Source organism: Perissodus microlepis, chromosome 1 (assembly GCF_051167445.1).
Source record: "Perissodus microlepis isolate ML-2025 ecotype Zambia chromosome 1, ASM5116744v1, whole genome shotgun sequence".
Classification (NCBI taxonomy): domain Eukaryota; kingdom Metazoa; phylum Chordata; class Actinopteri; order Cichliformes; family Cichlidae; genus Perissodus; species Perissodus microlepis.
Window position 1 is genome coordinate 5,203,660 of NC_140461.1, and position 10,737 is coordinate 5,214,396.

Below are 10,737 nucleotides of genomic sequence, written 5' to 3' on the forward strand. Positions count from 1 at the left end.
TGACATAACATGTACTAATGGTCTTTTTTGCAGGAAGGAGGCATCGCCTAGATGGGGGGAAGGGCTTCTAGGCTGTAATGCCCCCTGCTGTTCATGGGGAGGCAATAATTATCCCTCAGATGATAATTATTGATTTCCAATTGTTTTTAAATGAATATTGATCTACAGGTTTCTCCTGTTAGGCACAACACCCCAAGGATTAGAAAAGATGCTTCAGTGGTGCTGCCGCAACAGTGTTTTGGCTCAAATTTCTGGTGTTTGTTTATCTTGGTAGGTACTTCATTGATCGACACACAGATCTGGAGAGGCAGTTCAACATCAATGTGGACAATGGCAGGATCACGCTGGCCAAACCATTGGACAGAGAGACAGACATGTGGCACAATATTACAGTAACAGCCACAGAAGTCAGTAAGTAACATTTGCTGGCTCTGTTCTCCCCTGCTGTGCACACTGTCCGTAATGATTTACCCCCAAAGCTTTAGAAAATAAAGCTTTGGGTTATTTTTGTTTTTTAATGGGTAACAGCAGAAACACATGTATGCTATCTTACTCCTTTGAACAACTTTATGGGTGTTCTCAGTCCAAGGAATCACTGACCTGCTTCACAAAGTTCCCCATTCAACAGTATAGAGCTGCTTTCTAAACCAGCACTTTTAATCGCTCCAAGAGTATGGCACAAACAATTAGCATTTGAATCCACAGAGGCATTAAATACGTTAATTTGCTGAGTTTTGATTGAATTAAACAGCTCAGTAGTCAATTTGTGAAAGTGCAAGAACATTAAGACGTATCAAATAAACAGTTTTAAAGACATGCTCCAGAGTGGATTGCTCCAACGCCAGCATCCATTACAGATTAGAGAACATCTGCGAACCGCAAAACTCACTGACTACGTAGAAAATCTTGCCGGCAGAGCTACAAACAGCTCCAACCATATGTAAGGCTTTATTTGCATACAGATTGTTTCAGGGGGGCTGTATGTTGTGATAAAGCTTAATGTACCCCTTTAAGCTATTGGAATAGAAATTTACACAGCTTGTAACTTTTTTCTGTCTGATTCGTCTCTTCTATCTCTTCCTCCTCTCTATGTCTCATCATCTATCTGTCGCTTTCTTTCTTTAATCAAAGAAAACACATATTAATTGTCAGAAAATAGAAAGAAAAAAAGAAAGAAAGTCCGTACACTGTCGCAATGTTTTGGCCATGCGGTAAAGACAAATCCCACCGTCGCAGCAGCCTATTGGAGAAACTGAATGTGTCTCATTTGATAAGCTGGTTCCCTTGTCATGTCGTGCACCCTTACATTGAAAGCACATTTTCATGCCTCTTGGCAAAGTAACTGTGGCTTGAGATAGTGGCATCTCTGAGAACACCTAATAGGAATTTGCCAAAATAAATACAGCAGTTTTGCTATTCTTCACGGATGGGGAGGAGAAGCCGGGGTCTTCTCTGGCGTGAAAAGCAATAGATGTGTTCCCAGTTCTATCCCGATGCCATTTGCCACCCAAACTGAGGAACGTTCTGCTGCCTCGCACCAGTTGACATCTGACTAATCAGATTCTATTCCCTGTCTGCTACTAGGGGGAAATCGCTTGCGAGGGGAGGGCACACTGTCTCCCCTCCCTCTGCTCTAATCCATCTATCACTGTCTATCAGACTGTCAATTTCCACTCACCTCGCTGCTTACCTCTTTTTCAATTCATCTCCTGGAAAGGGTGAAGGCCCTGAGTTTCTACTGCATCTACTGCTTCATTTTAAGGTTTTACTGAAATTATGAAAGAGAAAAAAACCTAATGCTTTTATGCAAATAATTTGGTATTCCATGCTCAGAAATGTATATTAATGTAATCCTCTGTGACAGTGGTTTAATTTCTTCATAGAAATGTGACAGTGTAACTTTTAAAGACAACAGCTGTTGGAATGGCGGGAATTATCCTAATACATAAGCAGTGAAAGGCAGTCTGGCACTTTTCACAGCACTCAGGATTTCTGCTGCTGCAGCTTCACTCTGTCTGGTATGGCCCGATGTTTATAGCAGATAAAATCTGAGAACTCTGGGAAAATGCGATCACATATGCTGACTTTATGATGTGGTACCTGGTATACAGCATAAAGTATGTTGTATATAAGCATGTCCTCAATGTAGCTAATCTGTAAAAATGAAAGGAAATTACAAAAACACACGCACGGTTCAGGAAAAATGTAGTGTGCGTCTAAAATAACATTGCTAAGCATTCTCTTAAATTGTTAATTTTCCAAATCAATAAAAATAATTTAAACAAAAATCACTATTGTCACTGGCCACGGTGACACAACCCTCTTGGGTCCACATTAATAGATAATTGCTTTTAAAGTTGGCATTTGCACCACTGATTAATAAATACACCATTCACACAGACTCTCGAAAGCGACTGTCAATTACCAGTGATGAATAATTCCAATCAAAATCTAATCTAATTAAACTGCCTTTTATTGTCTTTTTAGACTTCAGTTACCAATGACTCATTAATATGCATGTTTTAACCCTCATGTTTTAAACATTACAGTGTACAGGGGATTTTCAAAAGCACTTTGAATAGGATTTTTTTCCATTTCTGTTGCCTAGAATCCTGTTTTGCATCGTTGATACTGGCTGAAATTTAGATTGATGTGGCTTATCATCTGTCCTCCCATCAGCCCAGGAAATGAAGGGAGAATAAAGATGGAAAATAAAGGAAATTAAAACTAGGTCACAGAATTTACCTGGGATTTCAAGTATAATGTTTTTTCCATCACTGTCTCTTCTTATTTATTCATCTCCACTTTTCCTCTACATCTTTTAATTCCTTATGATTCTATCTATCTATCTATCTATCTATCTATCTATCTATCTATCTATCTATCTATCTATCTATCTATCTATCTATCTATCTATCTATCTATCTATCTATCTATCTATCTATCTATCTATCTATCTATCTATCTATCTATCTATCTATCTAATCAGGAAATCACAGTCAGATATCAAGGGCAGTTGTGGCCATCAGAGTAATGGACATTAACGACAATGCACCCGAATTTGCCACCGAATATGAGGCCTTTTTATGTGAAAATGGAAAGCCTGGACAGGTAAGGAAAGAAGACGCTCATTCATCAAAGCAGTTATCTATCAATTTCTTACTCTCTGTCCTTTTCTTTCTCTTTCTCCTCCTTTGTAATGATTGGCCACAGTGAATTATAGACTATTTATTTCAGTGGGAAACTACAGAGGTGGGAGTACGGTCCTTTTTCTCCACAACAGTCCTCCCTCCACACAGTGTGCGCTGAGCAAAGGGGAAATGAGAGCAGTCAGGATTGATCAGAGTGGATCATAATTCAAGACTGTCTTTCATGTCCTCCTCCAGATGGCACAATGCTTCCCCCAGCCAAAAATCGTGGACAAGTACTTAGCATTCTCCTTTTCATCAATCGACCTCATTCACGGGACTTGTGTATATACCATAGGGAGTTTTATTGAAAGGAGGAGAGAGAGAAAAAAAGTAAACAGAGAAAAGATGAAACTGTCCTGCTGGGCCTGAATTCTAATTTCCAATAAATCATAAAGACATACAGTGTGATAAGACCTATGATGACAGATTAACAGATAGAGCCAGGAGCCTGAAAGTGTGCCAGACTAGACAGGACCTCATTGATAATAATCTCAAACTCCAGGAATGAATAGGGCACATATTTCATCAGGTATGATCCAGCCACTATTACACTGAGGCAATCTGCGGTGGCAAAAACAGAGTAATGAATAGGCTGCCTCCTCTAATGGCTTTGAGCCCTCCTCTGTAAATCTGCTTTTCTATCTGTTTTCAACACAGGTGATCCAGACTGTCAGTGCGGTGGACAAAGATGACCCAATCCAGGGCCATTACTTTGACTATCGTTTAGTCCCTGAGATGCTAAACAACCCCAATTTTACCATCAAAAACAACCAAGGTGAGAAGCAGGTGACATCAGAGAAAAATAAGTCTTTTGTGGCAGAATGACTGAAGTTTCTGCAAATTTTTTCAATGGCTTTCCAGTCTAATCTCTAACCCGCGGCACGTTAGCCATACTGGAGATGAAATCTGGTGGATCAGTGTAGCTCACAATTAGCAGATGTGAAATTGTCTGGACACCAGCTTCTTTTTACTCCTCAGCGCATTTTGAGGGAAACTAAATGAATGGGATCCAAATGGCTTGTCCTAGTATTCTTTCAGCTAAATGTAGGGTGACTTCCTAGGAGTTGTTGCAGTGTGGCAGATGGTACTACATTTATTTGCTAAATACTCTGAATGGTTTATTTGCCATTTTCTCATGTTTTTTATTCCATTCCTCTTCTCTTGCCTCTCCTTCATTACCGACTCTGAACCGACTGTGTTCACCATGAGTTGTGTAATCGTTTCAGCTTGGGGCAGAAAGATCTTCATATGGTACTACCCTTCTGTTTCTATGTGGAAGCTGTAGGCGAAGTTACTGCTACCTCTCTTTGATGCAAGATGAGTTTGTATAAATCAGGTCAAGTGGGGTACCATTTTTTTTATTATAATATTTTTTAACAAACCTTGCGCTTCCGAACAGCAGTGGCAGGATATGTGCATAACATCCCAACGTGTTATGAATAAAAGGCTGCACCAGCACAGACTTGCTTCAGATTATTTAGTCTTAACTCTGGATCAACTTCAAAGTTTATAAAACATGCATGCTCCTGAATCCTGTCCTTTTGTGCAGAGGAGATTTATTAGTTTCTTAAGATGATGTAACAGATAAAACCTCCACTAGAAATGATTCACCTCTAAAAGCACAGCTCTGTGTTTGACCAGTGAACAAAAAGCCTCCTCTCTTCCTCAAATGCCTGAAACAAAAGTAAATATGTGTTGTGGTTTGGCTCCATATATTACATACCACACCACAGCAGCCACTTGTCTATGGTAATGTTAATTCTAAACAGAAAAAAAGCCCATTGCACCATATTCCTCTGCACTTGAGTGACTATTTCTATCTGAGGCGGCAGCTGTGGGAGACACTTCAGTGAAGAGCGTCGGGCTCCTGTGAGCCTCTGTGTGCTGCTTATGTTTGTGATGATGAGTCTAATTGTAGGGAATGCACAGTGAAGAGGTTAGGGGTAGCCTGTCATGGGGAAAATGGCGAAGGTTCTGACCAGCTATATAGAAGATACTGAGCGTCCTCACAACTGAGTATTCAGTAGGCGGGATGCAACAGAGCAGGGCTTCCCATCCTTGGTAGCTGAGACAACATACTAACCACGATGCAAAAAATGTAATTCTGCTGATAGACATTATTTTCACACTAATGTTTGTATGAGGAAATAACACAATGTTCCTTTTACAAATGCAATGTTCAACACATTAGGAATAAAATGTACTATTGCTAAATTCATTATGCTCAAGGGTTTTACCGCTACAGTTTCTGGTGGCTAATGTCAAATAATCTTTGACAGGTACTGCTTTATCGTCATTAATAGAACAGAATCATCTCCTTTCAATTCTACATCACCTTTTAGCATTATCTTTATACTTGTGACTATTCAGAGTGATCCTTGTTTATTAAAAAATTAAAGGGTCCATCAAAAATTTAATTCCTACTTGGCAACACTTTTTTTCCTGGGTGCCTCCAATATTTGAGGTTCATCTCTAGGTGTCCTCCTATTTCCATGACCATCAAGATATATTATGAATAAATGTCATACATACATGCACTGTACATGTGTTTATCTGCTTTTGATTGCCAGATTGCCAGAGTGCCTGCTGCACACAATCTACATATGCAATCCACACAGTATATCCAATTTTAAACTGCAACCTTGTAATCCAGGACCTAATACAGTTAGACAGACAGTTAGGTGCTGAATAATTTTCTCTAAAATTGCTCCTTCACTTTACCTCTACTTAAAACCATGTTGCCTCTTTTTTTAGCATCATTGTGAGCGGGACAAGTAGCACTGGCCAGTAACTGCAACAGTCCATATTGCAGTTACTGGTTATGATACATTGCTGATAAATCGTCTCTTAAAACTTTAAATATAAACAGACTTTTCAAATAAGAGTGTAACTATTCAGACTGCCCAAAGTTTTGTCATTATGCCCCCTCTTTCCTCCTACAACACCAAAGAATTGTGTCTTGCACCCCGACTTGCTGAACCAGCTACAAGACAAAGGTTAGCAAAGGAAAAGTGCTTGCTAATGTAATTTTGCAGGCTAATTAGCCAATTAGCTGTACACCGAACAGCTTCAAACTTTACCTGCAAGTGTCAGTCAGTTTAAATATTAATTGTTGTAGTCCTTATTCTTCATCACCACTGCTGAATGAGCCTTTACTGCATGTTAACACAAAATTGTCTCCGGCTCTATAAACAATATTTACTGCTGCAAGTTAATTTTGTTAATGTTGTGATGCTGAAAGATTGTCAGTGAAACATGTAGTCTTACACTCAGATTTAAGGAAAGGCTTTTTTAGGGACTAATTATTAGTGTCTGTGATTATACAGCATACAATGACATGCCAATAATGAGGACACAATACAACTGTGACACAAACTGACACCCTAACCATTTTGTATATTTATTTCTAGGCAAATTTGGCCCTACCAATATGACCTCTTTCACTTCTTAGATCCTTTCATGTTAGGTTATAAAACATTTAATTTATGTAGGTTGTGAAACTTCAGAGGCATCGGGAATTTGAAAGTGTTTAGACTGTTGGTGTCACTTTTGCTGTCACTGCTGTCATTTGTAGCCTCCCACATAATACGTTATTTATAGCAAATCTTAATTTAAATAAGGCTTTGCTTTTGTCATAGTGACAATTAATATTTCAATGTACACAGTGTTCATCAGAACGCTAACAGTCAGTAGATGAAACACTGTTCAAGTGGCCTAATATATAAAAGATAATAAAAACAGCATTGTTGTAAACCTAGTGAGTTCAGTCTGTTTGAAGGTTATGTGCACAGCTGTCTTTCTCTTTGAGTAGAAACTCCGTCTGTCAATTGGCAATTCTATTTTTTACCATCAATAGTTGCTAGGAAAATGCAAATCATCTGCATATCAGAACATGCCCCAATGGTTTACTTCACTATAGTTTATACTTCTTACTATGCGGTGCTCAATGATCTAAATAAAAAGGGACATGTCGGTGCTCACAAAGCAGAGTGTATCACTTTGTGGCAGCACTCATAAGATAATAAATCTGAGCATATGTTCACATCAATTACAGATTGTGCAAAGCAAATAATTCTATCATGAAGTCTTCCATCTTATGATTAAGTTTGCTCTGTCAACACGAATGTTTCAACTTGGCCCTTCTCTCTGTATCACCCTCAAGCTGCGAGGCAAAGGTTAGACTATCAGAAATCTTGTATGTTTCCCATAAGATCAGCAGGAGTAGGTTCTTATGGGACTGCAAGTGTTTGATAATGTGAGGAGGCTAAGGAGTGCCAGCTAATGAGCAGACAGCTTCACAGAAGTGCCATCAAAGAGCAGCTGGCACCTTTCTGGGTCGACATGTGCCATCTTCTTAGCCAGTGTCGCCTGCCGTGGTCCCTTCATTTCCTCCACTTTCAAAGAGGGACAGCGAATTCAGGTTCACCTTTCTTCAGAATCCTCAAATTGGACTGTAGAGAAACGAAGGAAGGTGGTTGGAATCTATCTACAGCATTGGGATGTGAGAATGCTAAAAAGCCTAATGGCGATTGATGTGAAATTAGTTTACCCTCATGCTGCACTGATCTTCACACAATTTAATAATAGAACTTCAGTCTGTCACCACCATGAATAATAATGGGTTTTTCTCACGCCCTTGCAAAAATTCATCTCTGGCTTTACATCTCTCTGACAGACAATTCAATCAGTGTTCTAGCCAAGCATGATACCTTCCGACGACAGAAACAGGAGATGTACTTCCTGCCAATCATTGTGACGGACAATGGGAATCCACCGATGAGCAGCACCAACACCTTGACGATCAGAGTCTGTGGGTGCAGTAAGGATGGCATTGTCCAGTCTTGCAACGTGGAGGCGTATGTCTTACCCATTGGACTTAGTATGGGGGCTTTAATTGCCATCCTTGCCTGCATTATACTACTGCTAGGTGAGGTATCCGTTCTGTTGTGCATCATTCCATTGAAGTGGTTTTAATGGATGTTGTAGACATCATAGATTTTTTTCCTCCATAAAAGATGTACTTGTACTAACACAAAGTCCACTTGTCCAATCCTAACCTAGTTTTCCGTGTATTTTTCTACCTATTTTTCAATCTTTCTTTCTGACAGTAATAGTAGTACTATTCGTGACCTTGAGGAGACACAAGAACGAGCCTCTGATTATCAAGGATGACGAAGATGTGAGGGAGAATATTATCCGTTATGATGATGAAGGAGGAGGTGAGGAGGACACCGAAGCATTTGACATTGCCACGCTGCAGAACCCGGATGGCATCAATGGGTACCTGCCACGCAAGGATATCAAGCCTGACCTGCAGTTTATGCCACGGGCAGGTCAACATTCGGGTCCAAATGGTGTGGATGTAGATGAATTCATCAACGTACGGCTCCACGAGGCAGACAATGATCCAACAGCACCACCTTACGACTCCATCCAGATCTATGGATACGAGGGCCGGGGATCCATTGCTGGCTCCCTCAGCTCACTGGAGACAGCGTCATCAGACTCTGACCAGAACTATGACTATCTCAGAGAATGGGGTCCACGCTTCAGAAGACTTGGGGAGCTCTACTCTGTGGGTGAGAGTGACCGTGAGACCTGACCTTTGATTTCTTAAAAACAAACAAACAAACAAAAAAACTTAAGATTTTTTTTTCTGTCCACATACTTGTGTATTGAACGCTAGGGGGTTTGTTGGCTTTTAGAAACTGGTGTTTAAAAAGAAAAAAAAAACAGTTAATAACAAGGGAGGCCACCTTTTTGTAATCTTTTTAGAGTGAGGTATAGGAGTTGTCATCTACTATGTCAAGCGCATTATAATTGTTCAGCCAAACAATGTCTTTATTAGGAGATCTATGATTCTTGTGGAGTGTAACTTAGATTCCGTTGTGGAGTGTCTAGCAGTATTTTGGGTGTTAGTCATTTACTGTGACTACCAGTAGCAGAAAAACCCTGGCATTGCTGGTAGTTGCTCAGTGAACAGATATTTTTGGGTTCTCTGAAGCTTGAGCGGACACCATGCTCGATGCTCCATGGACAACAAGCTGGACTACAGAAGGTGGAGAGGGTTTCCTGTCTCCCTAAGCCACCCAGCTGATGGTGATTGCAAGGAACAAGACAATGACAAAGCAATATATGGTCTTCATTACAATGATGAATGTATGTATGATTTGAAAAAAAGCAAAAAGACAAACCAGTATTGGCTTTAAGGTGAATTTGTTATCATTTGATATGTTCTCTGGTGGCCACATTTATAAACTATCTAAAGCCCAGAAAGGCTTGCTTTATACAACTCTTTGTATTTACATGCTACAGGTGTGGGTTGCAAGCATTACTAGCCTATAAAAGACTGAAGTGAAGACAAAAAAGAGAAATGTAGAAACTCTGAGGCCTTCTTTTTACAGAAGCAACATTAAATACAATTGTAATCTACTGTTTTTGACAAGAGATGTGTTGATTCTTCATTATTGTTCTGAGTTTTTGTATATCTGCTCCTAAGTCTTTTTTTTTCTGTGCTGACTATTTGAAGTGAGTGTGTTCAGATTATTTCACATTCAACAGTTTTTTTCTAACCACTCAAACACTATTTCATAACAGCCAAACCATATCATAAACCTATTGCAGTTGATGATGTAGATTAGATTTAAGCAGGCAAACAAGACCTCTAGGTTACTGTAGCAATACAGATGAATTCATTAATTGGGACTTCAGAAATGGGATCTTTCTGACACATGCTAATTCTGTGTAAAATATATTTCGTAATATATTCCGAGGTGCAGCGTCTGAGCACAATAGTCCAATTGAGAACTAAGTGACTCTTTTTAAACATCAAATCTCATTTAGGAAACACAGATTGTGTTAGCCCAAGAAAAATGAATTTGCGGATCAAGACCATGTGCATATTGTGCTTACACTGTATGATATCAATAAAAAGACTTGTACTGTACATATAGTTACTGCTAACGTCATTAGCTTTCAATGAGGTGGTAGGTTTTGTCTCTGCACGTTAGCTCTTGCACATTATGAGAATTTCAATGGCACTACAGCTGCGTGCATACTCAGTTTGTACTGATACAGTATTATGGCAGTTCTCGGTAGACTAAACAATATATATGGAATAGTCCTACATGCAGATCATATTTTCTACTGTGCTTTAATGCTTATAAATGTGTATGTTCAATTATTTACTCCCTGTACTGTAATCTAAGATACCCTGTATTGTTTCCTACTTCGTGAAATATATTTTTATAAATATTGCCGAATGAGTGTGCTTTTCTTATACAGGCTAGAGGTCAACACTACAAAACGTTGAAGACAGTGCTTTGAGGATAATTTTCAGGTCATCTTGGTGACACAAAGCACAGAGTCATCCTTGGGAAAATATTTGAAAAAGTATCCCTGATGACATCATGCCAGTGTCATCAAGGTCATCCTTGCCTGGAGACTACAAATAGTATAGCAGAAAGTACGTTTTACAGACATAACAAAACAGGACCACGGTCATCAAGTACTGATATTCTCTTTGGTGTCACAGGCATTGCTAAGA

The 10,737-nt window shown here is 39.4% G+C and overlaps 1 protein-coding gene across 2 annotated transcripts in view; it reads left to right on the forward strand.

The window, feature by feature from the left end:
• The window catches only part of cdh8 (cadherin 8), a 99,277-nt gene extending 88,830 nt beyond the window's left edge, over positions 1–10,447 (forward strand). Inside the window, exons 8-12 of one of the 2 annotated variants that reach the window (XM_084927711.1) lie at positions 275–411; positions 2,990–3,111; positions 3,849–3,966; positions 7,867–8,118; positions 8,306–10,447. In XM_084927711.1, coding sequence (XP_084783837.1) covers positions 275–411; positions 2,990–3,111; positions 3,849–3,966; positions 7,867–8,118; positions 8,306–8,793 — 1,117 coding nt within the window. In that variant the 3' untranslated portion in view covers positions 8,794–10,447. Of the gene's footprint in view, positions 1–274; positions 412–2,989; positions 3,112–3,848; positions 3,967–7,866; positions 8,119–8,299 lie in introns of both variants that reach the window. The other variant, XM_084927703.1, reaches the window with a different exon arrangement.
• The last annotated feature ends 290 nt before the right edge of the window (positions 10,448–10,737 follow it).